Genomic DNA, 20,373 nt, shown 5'->3' on the forward strand with positions numbered 1-20,373 from the left:
CTCCATCGGAGAACTTGCGCACTCCCAAGAGAATCATCATTTCCCTTTAGAAAGTCCTCCTCCAGATCCAATTAAAGGATTGGAATTTTTGTTAGAGGTAAAATTTTTAATATTTTGAAACAAAATACATTGATATTACTTATTTTTACTCCAGCTTAAATACACTTACCACAAGAAATACGGGTTAGTTATTTGACTAATTGTTTTTACTGTAGTGTTATTTCAAAAACATCTATTTTCTAAATACATTTTTTAAGGATTCGTTTTATTACGACTTGGATAAAGATCCATTATATTCCCCTAGTTCTGATAGTGAAGGCAGCGAATATGGGATTTCAAAGGTATTCAGATATATTGTATTTACTGTTGCTGTTGATAGCTTGCTTTCTTTCTTCTAGCAAAAGAAAAATTGTAAAGATATTAACAATAGTAAAGATGAAAAAAGTAGTAATGATAAGACAAGTAGTAATGATACGAGAAGTAGTAACGATCCGAGAACTAGTAATGATAAGAGAAGTAGCAATGACAAGAGAAATAGAAGTGATAATAGAACAAGTAAAAAGAAAAATAGTATCAATAGGAGAGGCAGGAAAATCTATAGTAATCAGAAAACAAACAAAACTGAGAAAAATAACGAAAAGAGATTGAAATATAATGTTAAAACCACTAAAAATATTTCAGAAAATCAAGAAAAAGGAAATTGTTCAGAAGTTGATAACAAATATTTTTAAAAAAATACATCTGTTGATTATTTGTGTTTTTTTGGGCTGAAACTTTACACCTGGAGCAAATCGACGAGAAGAAAAATGAGGAATCACAAGAGTTACAAGAATTTAATCTAACATCTCTCATAAATATTAAGCAAAAAGAAGAACCTAAACCCAAGAGAGTGAGAACGAGGGACTGTTATTTCTGTGAAGACCTAAATTTCTCTAGACACGTAATTAAATATCATTCCCATGAAGTTGAAGTAACTAAAATAATATCAAAGCCTGTAGACAGCAAAGAAAGAAAATGTCTACTCACAGATTTTCGTAAAAGGGGAAATTACGTAAACTCTCAGACACATTTCAAAGCAATGAAAAACCAAATTTACCTCACACTCAAAGTTCATACATTGCTTGTGAATTTTGTTTGGGATTTTATTCTAAACGTCATATATGGCGCCATAAAGAAAAGTGTTCAGGAAAATCAAATGACGGAACTCAGAAGAGGTTTTTACTAAAACTCAGTATAGATAAAGAACTGCAGCAAAGTATTTCCAACTATGAGGATGGATGAAGTATCACTGGTAGCCAAGAAAGATACCCTCATTTGTGCATTTGGGGCTAGATGCTTTTAAAAAAAGATGTTTATACTGATATTTCCACAGCTGTTGCTCAAGCAGATTTGCAAACGATGATTAAACTTTTAGAGGCTAACTGGAGATATGATATATCCACCGAAGCTTCAAATAACTTAAATATGCAAAAGTGGAACAAAATTACAATTGTTCCGCTCGCAAGTGATTTGCAATTATTAAAACAATATCTGTGTGCTAAAGCAGAAGAATGTGCTGGAGTATTAAAATCTGATCCCGCAAATAGCAAATCTTATAATATATTATTAGAAAGTATTTATTGTCGGTTAATTTTATTGAACAGGAAAAGACCTGGAGAGTTGCAGCGTCTCCTGTTAGACACTTACCTTAATTCAGAAAAACCAAATGAAACTAAATATGAGGAATTTTCAGAAGTAGTTTCTCCGTCCGAAAGTGTTATTACAAAAATTCAAAAGAGTTGTTATTAGGGGAAAAAGGATCGTGGCGTACCAGTTCTATTTAGCCCCGATGTACAGCGTAATATTAACATTATTTTAAGTGCCAGAGAAAAACATTAAAAAAGATAGTAAATATTTTTTTGTAAGTAGCGGTTCTGATAAACGTTTCAGGGGATATAAAATACTGCAGCAACATGCAAATTCATGTGGTGCTGAAAACCCGAAAGCGCTCACATCAACGCGCCTAAGAAAACATTTAGCAACCCTTTCTCAAGTGTTCCACATGACGAAAAATGACCTAGAACAATTAGCGTCGTTTATGGGACAGACTACTGAAATTCATAAGAAGTCATATAGGCTGCCTGACGATATATATCAGACTGCAAAAATTTCTAAAATTTTGTTATTAATGGAGAAAGGTTTGGCAGCAAATTTTACAGGCAAATCTTTAGAGGAAATAACGGTCGACATGGAAGAAAATTTAATAGAAAATGACGAAGGACTGCAAATAGAAGACGCTATGGAAGAATTTGAAAACTCTGTTCAGCCAAGTCCAGAACCATCGACAAGTAGTAATATAAATGAAAATTATACTAAGAAAAAACGTAAAAAAATTGAACGGATTAGGTGGACAGAACAGCAAAAGAAGTTGGTTATTTCTTTTTTTAATGAACATATACAGAAAAAAAAGCTCCAACTCAGATGGAATGTGAAGAACTGAAAGAAAAACATCCCAACTTGTTAGAAAACAAAGACTGGAAAAAGATAAAGGTCTTCATTCAAAATGCATACTCCACGAAAAAGTAAAGTTATTTTTAGCTGTTTGCATGAAAAATATAAATCTTTATTTCATTTCTGCTTTACACTTGGAAAAGTATTTCCGTTTTATTAATTATATCTTAGTTACATTAACAGTCATTTATGTAACTTATATTTTAATTTTTGGCTGTTTAAAAATATTTTTGATAAAAAAATAGATGTGAATCTTGTGTTCTCTTTGTTGACTTTATTATTACCTGCTTGGTTGTTTGGAGCTGATTTTAAATAAAAACTTTTATATATTCAATTCTATTTTATTAACCTTACTATTGTTTAGGTCATACTGGATTTATATTTTTCGAACAATTCCAGTTTGGATTAGGTAGCTAAGCTGTTTCAAGAATACACTATTACCGAAAGTGTTAGGAAATGTTCTGAAACAGAAAACTAATTTAACATAAAAACTCTTAGACCAGGAATAATAATCTAATCTAATTAAAATTTGTCTGAAATAGAAGCTGGAGAAGCTCATTTCTATTGGGACTATACATTTTTTTGGAATATTTCCGATTTTATAGGGAATAATTAAGATTTTTCGTAATACTTTGGGACTATTATCCATAAAATTCTAAAAACGATAATCAAGGTAATAATAATTTCAGTTAATATTTTTCTAAAAAAAAAAACAAAAAAATTTGAAAAAATAATATTTGGGTGCAAATTGGTATGCTACTCGAATCTCATAATCATAAATATTCACTTAAAATGAAAGTCTTGAACCCGAAAATTCTCAAAAACTACCAAAAAATTCCAAACAAATCAAAAAACTAATATTTTCTAATAAACTAATAGTCAAAATAACCTGAAAAAATGACAAAACGCTTTTAATAAAAATTTTCCGCCAATATCAAAATTTCAAACGTAGTAGTTTTTAATTGTTATTTTATAAAAATATATTGTTTACTTTATATTATGAAATTTATTATTTTTATAGTTACTTTGTGGAAACTATACATCTTTGAAACGTATTATAAACAAAAGTTTATATAAATCTCCACCATTTTTTAATAAAAAATGTTTTTATTAAGTAATGACGGCCGTTTCATGATAAGTTGAACTTGAAACGGCCGTCATCGCTAAATAAAAACATTTTTTCATTAAAACGTGGTTGAGATTTAAATAAGCCTTTGTTTATAATACGTTCTAATTTATATTACTTTATTCGATTTTATTTAATAAATACGACAAAACGTGACTTAGTGGCTAACTGCCACAATGTAACTGAATTACGTTTTCCTTCGGTTTATTACTATAATAATGGTGTATCTTGATTCCATAATGATAGTAAGTAATCCCATTTGTATATAGCTATATATCTTGAGGTTGAAATGTTATTCACTAAAAATTACTTAAGAGTAATAAGAATTCAAGATCGACCAAATATCAATATACGGTGTTACCAGATTTTTGATGCCAAAATGTTGATAGAGTGAAAGCTGGATATACATCTATAACAGCGCCAATGTGAATAAATCCCAAACTAATTATATATAAATTTTTACATTCTACTATCATTTGGGCACAGACGAAAACATTAAATTACTTTACACTATAGAGAGTTAGATAGGTGGTATTTGGGCCCAACAATCTGGAGTTACATCTGGTTTGAATGCGGTAAAAACAGTGTTTCTATCTCACTCGAAACAAAATTTATTAAACAAAAACAGTGTGGCGTCGATATACTGACGCCACACCGTTGTGTGACGTCAAATTGATGGTAAAACCACAATGTATCGTTCCCAAAATGATAGAATGGATGATCTGTGAGTCATTATTATTAAATTGGTAGCGTTTCTAGTGCAATATTGGTGGTGGTAATTGTTTTTCTTCAGATCATTTTCATAATTTTCAATATACAAACAACATTCATATATGTAAATGCAGCAAACTGTCAAAATTTTTTACTCTTGAAAATTTCCTCGCAAAAGTCGCGTGGCTTCATGTTGAAAATCAATTTAACAATTCGTTTTTGTGTAATAAATATCCTATGGAATGGTAATGCAGAATATACTAATGCAACTTTGATAAGAATAGTCTCATGAAGTTCATACCTGAATTGCAAAATTGCAAGGTATGATTTGGATATGCTCAGACCATGAGAGTAATTTATCAATCATTATACCTAGAAACTTAGTGCAGTTATGTGTCTGAATGACTTTACTATCGATCAGATTGTTCTTATTGAAATATATAATTTTTGTTTCTGTGCATTCAGCATCAGTTTATTGGAATGACAATATTTTATCATTTCACTAATAATAATAATTTTATTCACTTTCTGATTGAGGTATCAATATAATTCATTTAGACAATATATGAATAAAACAAAACAAGAACTTACGAAGCAGTGAACTGCTTGTGTATAAGGAAGGATAATATATATATAATTTAAAATTTAAAATTGTTTGTATAGGAACGATGTCAAGTTATTAAGGTATATAGATTAATGGACATAGTACAGTAGATTCAAATTAAAAATAACTTATTTACATTATGAAATTCATATGATAGCACATCTATTCGATATAAAGGACTCACAAAATCGTGAAATTGAAAATAATATACATGGCGTAATGGGAAAATAGTAATAGAGATATAATTCATATTGTTACATATAGGGATAAAAATTGTATAAGGAAGCGATTACAGTTAATTAAGACATACTTTGTTAGTGACACAATATAGTAGACTACATATTTAGAAATAATTATCATGATAAAATTCATATTGCATGTACATGGTACACATAGAGAACTCATGAGTCTTAATATCAAGTTGAACCGATAAAATCATATCACCCACAGGATGATTCAGCTATACCAAATGTTGTGTCATCAGCAAAATTAATGAGATAAAAATGTTTAGCAACATTTATTGGGAGGTCAATGAGAAATAGTTAAAAAGCAATGTCCCCAGAATTGAACCTTGCATTACTCCATCTAATTTTTCAAAGAACTGTTTATTTGTTAAGAACGAAATGATCCAGTCAAGAATAGTTCCTCTAATACCAATATTATATATTTTGGAAGCCAAAAACACTTTTCAAAACAGTCAAAAGCTTTTGACAGGTCAAAGAAAATTCCTGCCACATGCTTCCTATTATCCATATTCGTAGATATGAAATCAACAAATAGAGTAGTAGCAGAACAGATTCTGTTGACCTGTCAACGCGAAATCCATGTTGAGAATCATATAAAATTTTATGACTTATTAAAAGTTTCATAAGTCTATTTATTGTACATGGGTCTTTCTAAAATTTTTGAAAAAATACTGAGAAAACTAATCGGTCTATAATTATCCAATTCTGATCTATTACCACTTTTATATATGGCGACAACTTTACTAAATTTCAGCGTATCTGTAAATTCACATGTTTCAAATAATATCCAACCTCACAACTTTGAGGTTGGATATTATTGATTTGACTTCTTCGGTTGTGGCGGGTTCAAAGAAAAATGTATTTTGTTGCATGTCACCAGTGGTGCAGCTTTGATACATGTTAACTCCAAAATATTCGTCCATTTTGTTTTTTATATCAGAGGAGAAATGTTCACCAAAACAATTATCTACTTAGACGGGATCTGCAGATGTGGTACCATATATTGTAAGAGTTAAACCGCTTTTAGTTTTTGGATTTCTGCCCAATTTTCTGTTGACTTCTTTCCAGATTTGTTTTGATGCTTTTCTGCACATGATACTGCAGTTACCAAAATTTCTTCTGGATCAGCATTTAGATTTTATGAAAGATTTTACTGTAAAGTGACTTGTTAGATTTTGGAGATAGCCAGCCATATTTCTACCATAATAGTTCGAAAATAATTTAATTTTTTTAATTTGAACTAGCAAGATTCAATATCGTTTCATTTTCATCAGGTCTGATCATTTTGGTTTCGTATATTATAGAAGTTTTTACCACCTCTTTCGTCAGTTTTGCCCATTTATATCAGTGTGTCTCCGCCACTGGCTTGGTGTCTTGTGGTCTCTCAGTTGTGGTAGATTTATGAGTCATTGAATTGTTTGTTTGGGAACTTGCTGTCTTTTTTGTTTTACATTTTCAGTAGACTCTTTTTGCAGATTCCTGATTTTAGTTTCCAATTCTTCTATTGTTTTTTTATGGTTTTCTACTGAAGTGTTCATTTCGGTTTCAATATCAATTGCCTGTTGAACAATTGCTTCTTTTTTAAATCTGTTAAAAAAATCTGTTAAAATCTGTTTTTTCCGTTAACCAGCTGTCGCACCCCTACGAACGACAACCCTCAGAAGTCAAAACTTGTGCGAGCTAAGGATTAAAGAGGTCTTACCTTTTAACGTGTGATTCCTAACACGGGTTGGACGATAGCAAGTGATGATCGATCGTTCAGACTAGGGCTTGACCAACACGGCAGTCAATTCGAGTGAGTGAACAAAGCACCCACGCTGAACCGCTTGGCTACCGACTGACCGGTAGCCAAGCGGTTCAGCGTAATCATATTGAGCTACCGACTGACTGGTAGCTCAATATGATTACTTTTCAGGTCACTTTCATCAACTAACTCGTTGATGGTTTTTTCGAGCAGGCTGTTGCAGATGTCCTGCAACAGCTGACTTGTCTGTTTGGTCTAGTCTGCAGTTTCTTTCATGCTCCTTCAGACTTGTACCCATGGACCTTTTGGTGGTTCCGATGTATACCTTCTCACAAGTGCACGGTATGCGATAAACCCCTGCTGCTGATAGTGGATCCATTTTGTCTTCTGATTCAACAGAGCCTCAGGTCGGCTAAAGACAAAAGAGATCCACTATCAGCAGTGCACTCGTGGGAAGGTATACATCGGATCCACCAAAATATTCATGGGAACAAGATTGAAGGAGCATGAAAGAAACTGCAGACTAGGCCAAAAAGACAAGTCAGCTGTGGCAGGAAATGCACTCAGTGAAGGAAACCACAGGACTCTGTTTGAAAACACGGAACTCTATGCCCCCGACTAGGGATACCATAGCCGACTGGTACGAGAGGCAATAAAAATTCACAAACACACGGATAATTTCAACAGAAAAGAAGAAGCTGGGAACCTCAATTGAATATGGAATCCCATTCTAACAAGTTCAAGAATAACAAACAGCAATATGAATTTCTATATAATAAATAGGTCATCAATCGAACAAGTTAGATCTATTAGGTAAACTTAACTTCTATGGAATAATAGTATTAGCTATGGAATAATAGTATTAGCCAATAATTTAATTTTTACTACTTAGAAAACAAACATCAACCGATGTTTATGAATAATAAATAAAGTGAGAAATTTACTAAGAGAAGAGGGGTTTCACAGGGCTCCATCTTGGGGCTTTTTCTGTTTTGAATTTATATTAACGATGAATAATATACATGACAACCTAACCATCAACTTCAACTGAGTGGTTTAATTTTAATGAATTATACCTAAACGAGTGTAAAACCCAAACTTGCATTCTTTAAGACTGGTTGCACATCTGATGAAACTCAATGTGTTGAATTTTTCGGTATCTATTTTGATAATATGCGCTGGGCAGCTGAAATTGACTATATAGCAGATGTAGAATATACATATCAGAATCACAAATCACAAGAATGAAAGAAAAAGTAAGCACCTTGCAAATAGTGGCTCTTGGTAAAGAACAATTCAAAAATGTATACAATGAATACAGGGAATCATACAGACTACTTCTGAGTAAATCAAAAAGTAACTATTTCAAAATTATGATTGACTGATTAATGGAAAAACAGATTTTTTTTAAACAGAAGAAAGTGACAATAAATCAAGAACCGAATGTGATAAAAAAATACTCTCAACAACAAGGCAGGAAATACCAACACTGTTTTACCTAATACTCATGAAGACTGGGCGAACCTTGCAAACGATTGAAATGTCCATTTTGTGAATTCTGCACCAGCTATCGAGATTATTCACAACAGAGAAAATCCCATCCCTAGTAAAACAAACCACAACTCGATATTTCTTTAACCAGTGAGTGAAGAGGAAATAATCCAAGCCATTTGTAAACTCAAAAAAAAAAATGAGCAGTGGTATAGACAAGGCACCATCAAAAATTCTAAAAAAGTGTATCCCGTCCTTATTACCAGTTCCATGTCACATTTTTAATGATTGCCTAGTATCCGGTACCTACCCAGATTAAATGGAACTGGCTGTAGTAATACCCATATATAAAAAAAATGGACAAAATGACATGAATAACTACAGACCATTACTGGAGTTATTTTCGTTATTTTTACACCTCGACACGTGTTTCGATCACCAAGTGATCATCTTCAAGAGGAAGATAAAACTGAGTTTTATCTTCCTCTTGAAACTGAGTTTTATCTTCCTCTTGAAGATGATCACTTGGTGATCGAAACACGTGTCGAGGTGTAAAAATAACGATTTGGTGTTGGGAAAAAATCCAGTAATATTCATTACTACACCAAAGGTTCCAAACAGTATATCATAACTAAAGACCAATAAATCTGTTAACAGCTTTTTCCAGATTATTTGAAATTATTATATCAATGAGAATTATGAATTTTTTTGTAGCACATGATTTGTTCAAGTTGGTAGATGAAATTCAACACTTAATTGAACAAAACTCTTATGCATATGATGTCTTCCTGGACCTCAGTAAAGCGTTCGACTGTGTTGATCACTCCATTTTACTTTGAAAGCTTTTCAATTATGGAATCAGAGGAAATGCCTTTAATCTCTTGAAATCGTATTTGAGTAACAGGAAGCAAAAAGCATATTAGGCAACAACATAATGATATATATACAGGGTGATTCAAAAGTACTTTGACAAACTTCAGGAGGTGATTCCTCACAATATTCTAATATGAATTGTCCAAATAAATAAACGTCCGGAAACGTTTCGTTTCCAAGATACAGGATGTTGAAGTTTTATTTTAATTTTTGTTTTTTCAAATAACTTTTGAAATACTGAACTTAATTGAACGAAACTTGGTAATAGGAGGTTTTTGAGGTGTCGAATTCGAACCTGATGTTCTTATTGCTCTTACTCGTAGGGGGCGCCACCTACACGTCTTTTTCTTTTTTAAAGATTCATAACTTTTTTGGGCGTACTTCTAGCACATTTTTCAGTAAAAAAATCGATTCATCTATCATATCTACGTAAATAAGCTACCCTTGTTACTGTAAGTAACCGTTTTCTAAATATTTGGACTTGAAAACTTCAAGTCAAATATTTGATAATCGATGCATGTTGAAGTTATTACGAATATTTTGCTTTTTTCACAAGAATGCTTTAGTTGGGTTTTCCAGGTAGTTTTAATTGAAGCCAGTCATTACCAACCAAGAGTTTCGTTTTTATTCGTATCAAAGTTAACATCTTACATCGAAGAGTATATGCACACTAATGATTCATTAGAATCGGGGTTATACAGAATTGGTTGCTCATCACTTATTATCTAATTGTTATATATTTGAACTGCAAACAGTTCAATGTACTGAAAAGGTTGCAGTAATACATAATTAGGTCTAGGTGAGTTTAATGAACCTGCAACTTTTCTATACGTAGAATTGTGGAAAAGACAATTGAATATAATACGAATTTGATAACCTATTTGAAATGTAAAATATAAGATCTAATTAGATCTTCCTCGTTCACTACTGTCCCCAAAAATAAAAATCTATCGGGTTTAAATCTGGGAACCTTGGTGCCCACGCCTGGTTAGGTTCTTCTACACCCCTACCGATCCATCGATTTGGATAGACAGTGTTAAGGAATTCCCTGGCTACAACGCTAAAATGGGCCGGAGCCCCATCATGCATAAACCAAATGCGGAAACGAATTTCTAATGGTACATTCTGAAGTAGTCCCGGAAATTCATTTTCTAAATAGTGTCTAAGTTGCGCCATTCAGTCGGAGCGAAAGAAAGAAAGGACCTATCAATTAATTATCAATTATTGCTGCCCATACATTTACAGAAAATTGATACTGATAATGCCTTTCACTAACTGCGTGCGGATTTTCGAGAGCCCAAACATGGTTGTTATGAAAGTTTGTGATAGCATTTCGGGAGAAGTTTGCCTCGTCTGTGAAGAGTACATATCTTAAATATTGAGGATTTCCAGCCAATTTTCTCAAAAATCATTGACACATAGTAATGCGTTGGGAAAAGTCTCGTGGAAAAAGAGCTTGTACCCTTTGAATATGGTATGGATAAAACTGTTGATCGTGGATAATTCTCCAAACTGTGGACTGAGTAGAATTGACAGCTTCAGCAATTACTCTTGTGCTTGTTTCTGGATTCTCCTCGAGAGGGTTCAAAACAGCTTCTTCCAATTCTGGGGTTCGGACTGCTCGTGGTCTTCCAATAATATCAGCTGCCCTCTTAAAGCTACCTGTTGCTGCCAAACGACGGTGGAGACTAGCAAATGTTGGAGCTGAAGGCAGTACTCGATTAGGAAATCGCTCCTGGTAAATACGTCTTGCTTCGCGCGCATTGCCATCCGCAAGGCCATAAACGAAATGCATATCGGCTAAATGAGCATTATTGTTTAAATAATCCATTTTTTCAAAATAAGTGTTTTCTCCTTCTACTAACGGAAACTTCAACAAAACGTCTAACTGTCACAAAATATGTAATTACCAAAACAACTCACAAACGTGTCAAATTTATTTCCAAAGCATTCTTGTGAAAAATGCAAAATATTTGTAATAACTTCAACCTGCATCGATTATCAAATAATCGACTTAAGTTTTCAAGTCCAAATATTTAGAAAACGGTTACTTACAGCGACTAGTAACAAGGATAGCTTATTTACGTAGATATGATAGAGGAATCGATTTTTTTACTGAAAAATGTGCTAGAAATACGCCCAAAAAAGTTATGAATCTTTAAAAAAGAAAAAGTGTAGGTGACGCCCCCTACGAGTAAAAACAATAAGAACATACATACATATATATATATATATATATATATATATATATATATATATATATATATATATATATATATATATATATATAACTTGATAAATCATTTCATAAGAATGGTAGGTACCTAGAAATAAGTCATAAAAATTGTTCAAAGTGATGCCCATTAGATATTATACAGGCTTCGAAACGTCGAATCACTTCTCTCGTACAAGTCGCTCTTATAATATCAGGCGTAATATCACTGCACGCTAGTCGAATTTTCATTTTCAGATCATTCACATTCAAAGGGGGAGTAGTGAAAACAATATCTTTTAAATAACCCCATAGGAAAAAATCAAGCGGTGATAAATCTGGGGAACGAGCCGGCCACCGAATTGGACCCTTATTACCAATCCATCTATTTGGGTACGTTCTATCCAGATATTCAGTAACAACCTGTGAATTGTGAGGAGGAGCCACTTGTTGCCACCAAATTCCTTGTCGTTCTGCTATGGGAATATCTTCCATCAACTGGATCAAATCATTTTCTAGAAAATGTAAATATCGCAATCCATTGAGATTTTCATTGAAAAAGTAAGGTCCTATGATGCGGCCATTGAACAATCCACACCATACATTAATACCCCCAAGTAGTTTGAAAATTACTTTCGCGGACCCAGTGGGGATTTTCTTGAGACCAATAGTGACTGTTATGTCGATTCACAACTCCATTATTGTGCAATCGCGATTCATCGCTCCACAAAATTTGACTGAATATGTTAGGACTTTCATGTAATATTACCTGAATACAAGCAATGAATTCAAGTCGTCGTTCAAAGTCCGTGGGTTTCAAACCTTGTACCAACTGAATTTTGAAAGGGTGGTATTTATTTTCTTTCAGAATTCTTTGTACATTAGATTTACTCACACCGACTTCTTCTGCAAGAGTACGGATAGAAACATGTGGATGAATAATAATATAAGCCAACACATTGATCTCTAAATCTTCAGTTCTAACAGATCTCGTATGATGACGATGCTTTATAGTAGAAGGAAATGACCCAGTTCGCAATTTTTCTACAACTCTCGAAAAAGTCATTCGTGACGGAATGGGTCTGTCTGGAAAACGTTCTTGGTATAGACGTTGTGCTTGACGGCAGTTTTTCTGACATTCCCCAAAAATTAATAACATATCAATGCAATCACTTGGACTAAACGCGAAAGGGATACTGGAGTTTTCGCACAAAGAACACAGTTACTGTTTTGCAAAAAATCACTGAATCGAACTGACAAGTAGATACAATTCAACAACATTTGTTACTATGGCATCAATAAGCATAAGGTACTTGATGAAATTGTGCAATATAAAGCAATTCACCCTCAAGTTAGTCACATTCTCAAGAATTTCGTATCGTAGAGGTAAGAATAATGGTTTGTATTCAGTAGTAGTCTAGTTCAATTTAATAATGATACAGACTGGACTGGATATATATATATATATATATATATATATATATATATATATATATATTACAATGTAGGTTTTCACGGATGGTAGAATATGATGTGTTGTTTTTTCGGGTGTTCATCCGTTGTGTACTATTCGATAGTCGACGTTTCGCCATCATCTCAGATGGCATTATCCACTATCCATTATAATATATATATATATATATATATATATATATATATATATATATATATATATATATATATATATATATATATATATATATATATATATTATTTTTTTAATATTAAATTTCACAAAAAGGAATTGAAGCTTTATATCTTCTATTAATTACCTGCGAGCGCTTTCGACAGCTGGTCGTACTGTCATCTTCTAGGCACTCCTCAAACTGAACTTGTCATTGTCGTCTTGACTCTTTATACGGTCCGAACGTCTCAACTCAGGTATTTCAGGTACTTTAGGTAAATTCGCCTGTATTTGTACTGCATCAGGTACTATTCTTTGTATTAGATCTTCTCTAGGAATGTGTATGGTTTTGTTTAATATATTGAATGTGAGGTCTTGTTGTATTTTGATTTGTATTTGTTCTTCGATAAGTGACTTATGGATGTTCAAGTTTTCTGAACTTGTCATCCTGTCGTCTGACTCTTTATACGGTCCGAACGTCTCAACTCAGGTATTTCAGGTACTTTAGGTAAATTCGCCTGTATTTGTACTGCATCAGGTACTATTCTTTGTATTAGATCTTCTCTAGGAATGTGTATGGTTTTGTTTAATATATTGAATGTGAGGTCTTGTTGTGTTTTGATTTGTATTTGTTCTTCGATAAGTGATTTATGACTGTTAAATTTATGGATGTTCAAGTTTTCCCAAATGTCCATGCGGTTTCCCTTGTTGACTTGTTTTATGTTCTCTGGTGGGGGGAAGTTATGTTTGTTTTGTATGGCGTGTGTTGCGAGGTTTGATTTATATACTATTGGATTTATATATGCCTTTTTGTGCTAATTGTACCTTTGGATCAGTTTTTTCTTGGTTTGGCCGATATTTGTTGCAGTCTGAGCATTGTATTCTGTATATCCCGTTTTGGTCTTTGTCTTCTTCTTTTTCATAGTTGTTTATTTTTTGTGTTATCTTCGTGTTTGGCTTGTATGTGATGTTGATGTGGTTTAAAGACGTTTGTTAGTTTTTTGGTTTGGTGTCCTACGTACGTAAATGCTGTCCATCGTTGTGTTGTTTTGTCTGTTGGGGTGGCTTGATCCTTGTTCTGTATTTTTTGTTTGATTCTGTTTTTTAGTTTATCTATTGTCTTTTGGGTGTATCCATTTTCGTTCGCATTTGGTATATGACTTTCCGTTATTTGTTTCGGGCTCCATTGCTGAGTGGTATCCTTAACATTCTATATATGAATGTGTTATAGGCAGCTATTTTGTGTGATGGTGGATGGTTTGAACTTGCGGGTATGGTGGAGCTGTTTGTGTAGGTTTCCTGTATATTGCCATTTGAAATTGTGTTTTGTTGTGGTTATATCCTATGGTTATGTCCAGGTAGTTAAGTTTTGAGTTGTGTTCTTCCTCAATGCTGAAACATAGTTTTTGATATATTTCGTTAATTTCTTTTTTTATTTGATCTATTCTTATTCCATTGTTTTGTGATATGTACAGTCCATCGTCAATGTATCTGAACCATTCTCCTTTTTCATCATGTGTTTTTATTATTGTTGAGATTTTCTTATCTATGGTTTGCAGGTATATTTTGGATATAATGCTAGATAGTGGGGATCCCATCGGTAGTCCATCTGTTTGTTTATACATTTTCCCTTCAGATTCGACATAATTTCCCCCCACCAGAGAACATAAAACTTATAAAATAAGACAACAAGGAAAACCGCATGGACATTTGGGAAAACTTGAACATCCATAAATCACTTATCGAGGAACAAGTACAAATCAAAACACAACAAGATCTCACATTCAATATATTAAACAAAACCATACACATTCCTAGAGAAGATCTAACACAAAGAATAGTACCTAATGCAGTACAAATACAGGCAAATTAACCTAAAGTACCTGAAATGCCTGAATTGAGACGTTCGAACCGTATAAAGAGGCAGATGACAGGATGACAAGTTTAGTCTGAGAAGTGCCTAGAAAATCACAGTACGACCAGCTGTCGAAAGCGCTCACAGATAATTAATAGAAGATATAAAGCTTCAAATCCCTTTTATGAAAAATTTAATATTAAAATACTGAAAATAAAGGAAAATTAGTTGTATCATTTAAATATATTTATATATATATATATATATATATATATATATATATATATATATATATATATATATATATATATATATATATATATATATATATATATACATACATACAACATTTCTACAGCATCCACATATTTTAATACTAATAAGTTATTGTTAAATACATCTAAAAGAGACTCCAATTCGTTCAAAATTGTTCACAAAAATATTACCATTCTGGAGTATTTTTAGTTCGGTAGTGATCATACTGATCTTCCTTTTAAAGATGATCACTTGGTGATCAAAACACGTGTCGAGGTGTTAAAATAACGGTGTTAAAATAACGACCATCTTTGGAGCATAAACAAACCCAGGCAGTTCCGAGAATTTCGACCTCAAGTGCGATTTAGTAATACTGTGTGAGCAGGAATTTAAAAAGATAGAGTTTTGGGTCCCCATTCATTTGACGGAATTCTGAATGGAGAAACCTATCACCAATTTTTAATGTCGATTTTCGTAGACTATTTCGATGATCTACCTTTGGCTAACTATAACAACATCTGGTTTCAACATGTTGCTCCACCGCACATGTTGCTCCACCGCACACTACCAGACGATTATCTAATTACCTGACTGAGAGGTTTGGTAATAAATGGATAGGGAATAATGGGCTGGTGGGTGGCCAGCAAGGTCTCCAGACTTAAGTGTTATGGATACATTCTAATGGGGTACACTGAAAAATAGAGTTAATGGTGAGAGGGAATATCAAAATATTAAGGAACTTCAACAGAGCATTATTAGAGTTCGGAAGATTGGGGAGGAAGGGAATTAATCGTGCTGTGAATAATATTCGAAGAAGGGCACAGTTGTGTTATCATGAACAAGGCCAGCATTTTGAGTATTTGCTGTGATTTACTTTTGTCTTTACATTTTAGTTAATTATTGTTATTTGTTCAGAGTTCTATTTTCATTGAAAACGACACAATGTCTAATTTACCTCATACACACCTCATTTATCAAATTTTGATTGTTGATTCTGTCTCCGTATTTTTTCACCTGCTTTTCGAATGAACCAAACTCAGTGAGATTTTGATCCAATAACTCGAACATAGTTCAATGTGGTTGGCGTCTTTCGGGATACAAGTTTAAATACATTTCCGATGTCCTAACAGTATTTCTATCGTATTTGTAATAAATTTGTATCATATCTCTTTTTTCTTCATTCGTGAAAGCCATTTTTCAACAAAAATTCAATGATTTGTACAATAACAAAATGTCATCGAGTTTAACAAATTGAAAGTCAAATTTAGAAACATCAAAGTCAAAGCTTATTATGAAAAGAATTTTTTTTTCGATATCTCCAATTTTTCGAAAAAGAATGATAACTTATGATATATCATTGAGAAGGTAAAATCTGGTTCTATTCAAAACAGAAAGAATCTAATGTAGCGCCCATAAGAAAAAATAAAGTTGATGGTGATGACCGGAAGACGAAACGTCGGATAGCAAATCTGAAAACACCATTAGGTAGCAGGGAAAAATTGGCGCACTGTGGAAGTGCAATTTATTTTCGAATCCTTCAAAAAAATTTCAGAACTTTCTCAACAGCATATTGTTAGTCAGGTAAATGCGCAACTTTGCCCCAATTTGACCATCTTTGCAATTTAAGATATGTCTTAATTTTTATTTTAAATCCTTGGTGGAGTCCAGTATCAACTGCTCTATAACCTTAATCTTGACTCCGGCTGTGAGCGCCTATATACTTATATCTATCAATCAATAGTACCCAAAAATATGCAACTTTGCCACAATTCAATTGAGCATCTCTTACCATTTACGAGATCCCATATACATAGCCTCGAATTTGAGTAGCCCTGTGTATAAGATATAACATTTGAAGCTAAAATACCAGTCAACGTTTTAAAAAATTCAAGTAAAGTACCTTTTGTTGGTTCATCATCATCATCCAAAATGACGACATCAGCATCATCTGACTGATCATTTTTCTGTGATTCCTTCAACACTTTTGTAGGTTCAGTCAAAACTGACTGTGTCAATGGCTCCAAAGAGGAAGGAACAGAAGGAAGCGAAAATTCATCTGATTTTCGTTCTATAATAGCAGCAGCAGGTAAATTGTCATCAATTTCCATAGGATCATCAACGTCCTCTTCTATATCCATGATAAGTTTGTTACATAAAAAAATGTTTCTAAACACTGTGACACATAGGGCTTAGGACTATCAAAAGTTCAACAATGTTGCTTTTAACATATAACCTTAAAAAAAAACCGGTAGCATTTCTAGAATTAAAAAAGATATCACTATTGAATTTAGCGAAATTATAATAATTGATATTTACTCCGATTCAATTCAAAGAGTTAAAATACATTTCTCTCTTTTGTTTAGAAAGTCTATTCGTAAAATACACAAATTAATATCAATTTTCTTCTACGATACAGTGTTGCCGTTTCTGACATGACCACAGTATAAAGCCACAGCATAGGTGTTAACAATGGGTGATGGGTGTTACCTATGCTGTGATATTACCATCCGAGGTGTAATGCAACAAACATCCTCCAGAGAGCGTTGGCAATTTTCGTTTTCTGTTGCTGTCGCTACGTCCAAACTTATCAATAACCATTTTTAAAATGATAATGTATTGGGGAACGTAGTGTAGGGGAGAGTTCCCTTGAAGTGGACAACCCATGAAACGGACACATCGGTTTATGCATGTTTGGTTGCATACTTACCTATTTGTAATGCTTACTGTATATTAGTTGACCATATAACACGTGTTGGTGTTAGTATCGGTGCGTCAGCGTTATCGTTTGGTATTAGTACACTCAGTGAAATATTTGTGGCAAGCAAAGTAAATATTTACCTGTTTTAACAATTTATTTAGACTGGCTATTTTTGAAGATATCCGAAAAATTTTTGTGTTGGTTGTTTGCTTACTAGGTCTAGTTTCACCCAGGTATGTTGATCTCATTTATATTTTAAACCATAAAAGTAAAAATACGTGTTCACTTTAAAGTAAATAAATCCATGAATTGGACACCAACGGTATCCATGAATCGGACGTCCGATTCATGGGAACCGGAGTGTCCGATTTAAGGAAACAAGGAATAAAGTTCTGAGTAAAATAGTTGACCGACTTTTTTTCTTTTAGGCTTGGCTTATTATGTCAAAGCGAACAAGAAAGACTGACGAAGAAATTCGTAAAGCTGTAAATGCAGTTGTAAACCAAGATTTGTCGATTCGGAGTGCAGCTAAAAACTCCGTCATTTCAAAGTCTTTATTAGCTGTCCTTGTAAAAAAAGCGAAAAGTGCGCCTGGCAATGAACTTGTTTACAACCGCAATATTGGAAACAGAAAAACTTTTTCGGCAGGACAGGAACAATTATTAGTTTCTTACCTTAAAACAACATCGAAAATGTGTCATGGCTTAACTACCACGCAAACAAGAGAGCTTGCATACCAGTTTGCATTGGCGAACAACATACCTATCTATTCCACCAGAATGGAACAAAAATTCTAAAGCTGAAATTCACTGGCTTCATGGGTTTATGAAACGCAATAAGGATTTGTCGCTCTGTCAGCCAGAAAATACGTCTCTAAGCAGAGGATCTAGTTTTAATAAATCAAATGTAGGCACCTTTTTTTCCAAATTAGAAAGCTTGTACAAGAAATATGGGTTTTCAGCCAACATGATTTGGAACCTGGATGAAACCGGTTGTATGACAGTTACAAAATCACCAAAAGTTATAGCAGTAAGGGGTTCCAAACAGGTTGGTCAAATTACATCTGCCGAAAGAGGAACGCTTATCACCACACTTTTTTTAATAAAAGCTGCCGGCAGATCACTGCCACCTGTATTCGTGTTTCCTCGGGTTTATTTTAAGGACATTATGCTTAAAGATGCACCGACAGGGTCTAAAGGCTCCAAAGCATTTTGTTAACCATGTTAAACCCATGAGTGAAGATAAAGCTTTGATTATTATGGATAACCACATTACTCATGTGAATATACAAGTAATTGATTTTGCAAGAAAAAATAATATAATCATTTTAACACTCCCTCCCCACTGCAGTCACCGTATGCAACCACTTGATGTGGCAGTTTACGGCCCTTTTAAGCCAAGGTACAAAGTGGCATTAAATAATTGGCTTCTCTCAAATCCTGGCAAAACCGTTAGTCTATACGAAGTTGCAGGATTTGTTAATGTTGCATATAGTGAATCTTTTTCAATAAAGAATATTTGTAAAAGCTTTCTGAAAACAAGAATATATCCATTTGATTCATCAATATTTACTGAAGACGACTTTCTGGCATCATCTGTAACCGACAGGCAAAATCCTTGCAACAAAGAAATCCAAGAACAAGACATTCAAGACAAGAAGTCCAATGATTTATCTGAAGTTGGAGGATTGGACATAGTTTCTCAGTCAACTTCTAGCTTGAACACTTCAAATTCCTGTGAGCAGACCGCCAAGTTTAACAGCACCTGTTTGGAATGTATCCCCTCAACTAGCTCTGACCATTCAAGACCTTGCTGTTCTAAAAGTGTGGAGAACTTAAATCGATCAAATACATTACAAGATCGAGCTGAACTAAATCTAATTTCACCTGAAGTTCTTAGACCCTATCCAAAAGCAATGCCACGGAAATCGGTCCGAAGTAAAAGAAAAAAAGGAAAAAGTGCTGTTATAACTGGCACTCCCGAAAAAGATGAACTTATGAGAGCATTTGAGGAAAAGGCGAAGAAACGAAAAACAAATAGAGGCTCTCAAAAAGCAAAAGTATCATCAAAGAAAACTAAAATGAATATAAAGTTACCAAAAGTTGCTAAAAATGATTACGATTCTGATACTGATATATCCTCGGAAATATCACTACACGATGAGTCTCCGACACCTGCTAACCTAGAAGAATTTTGTGAAGAAATGGTGGAAAAGAATAAAGATGATTCATGTGATCGAGAAGGTGAAAAGGAAAATTCGGTTTGTCCAATCTGTCAAGGTGAATATCAAAACAGCAAAGAAGAATGGCTCCAGTGCAAACTTTGCACGAAATGGGCTTACAATTCTTGTGGAGTTCTGGGAAAGTTAAATTTTTTCTGTTACAAATGTTTTTAAATTTTTATACTGTATTGTAATCAGTTAATTATGAAAACCGTATAAAAATC

The 20,373-nt window shown here is 33.4% G+C and overlaps 2 protein-coding genes across 4 annotated transcripts in view; one reads left to right on the top strand and one right to left on the bottom strand.

Annotated features, from left to right (window-relative positions):
- Positions 1-17,685, bottom strand: part of LOC111513341 (histone-lysine N-methyltransferase eggless) — a 126,373-nt gene extending 108,688 nt beyond the window's left edge. Inside the window, exons 1-2 of one of the 3 annotated variants that reach the window (XM_074170525.1) lie at positions 17,547-17,685; positions 17,131-17,487 (exon numbers count right to left, since the gene is read on the bottom strand). In XM_074170525.1, the coding sequence (XP_074026626.1) occupies positions 17,131-17,368 (238 nt within the window). In that variant the 5' untranslated portion in view covers positions 17,369-17,487; positions 17,547-17,685. Of the gene's footprint in view, positions 1-17,130 lie in introns of all 3 variants that reach the window. The other 2 variants (XM_074170526.1, XM_074170524.1) reach the window with 2 other exon arrangements.
- Positions 17,686-17,900: 215 nt separating this feature from the next.
- On the top strand, positions 17,901-20,373 carry LOC111508173 (uncharacterized). Its single transcript, XM_023163600.2, has 2 exons — positions 17,901-18,161; positions 18,357-20,373. The coding sequence occupies exon 2, from the start codon at positions 19,106-19,108 to the stop codon at positions 20,321-20,323; it is 1,218 nt and encodes a 405-aa protein (XP_023019368.2). The 5' UTR covers positions 17,901-18,161; positions 18,357-19,105; the 3' UTR covers positions 20,324-20,373.

Source organism: Leptinotarsa decemlineata, unplaced genomic scaffold (genome assembly GCF_025532065.1).
Source record: "Leptinotarsa decemlineata unplaced genomic scaffold, Ldec_3_MD MMD2_P_RNA_scaffold_9, whole genome shotgun sequence".
NCBI classification, from domain to species: domain Eukaryota; kingdom Metazoa; phylum Arthropoda; class Insecta; order Coleoptera; family Chrysomelidae; genus Leptinotarsa; species Leptinotarsa decemlineata.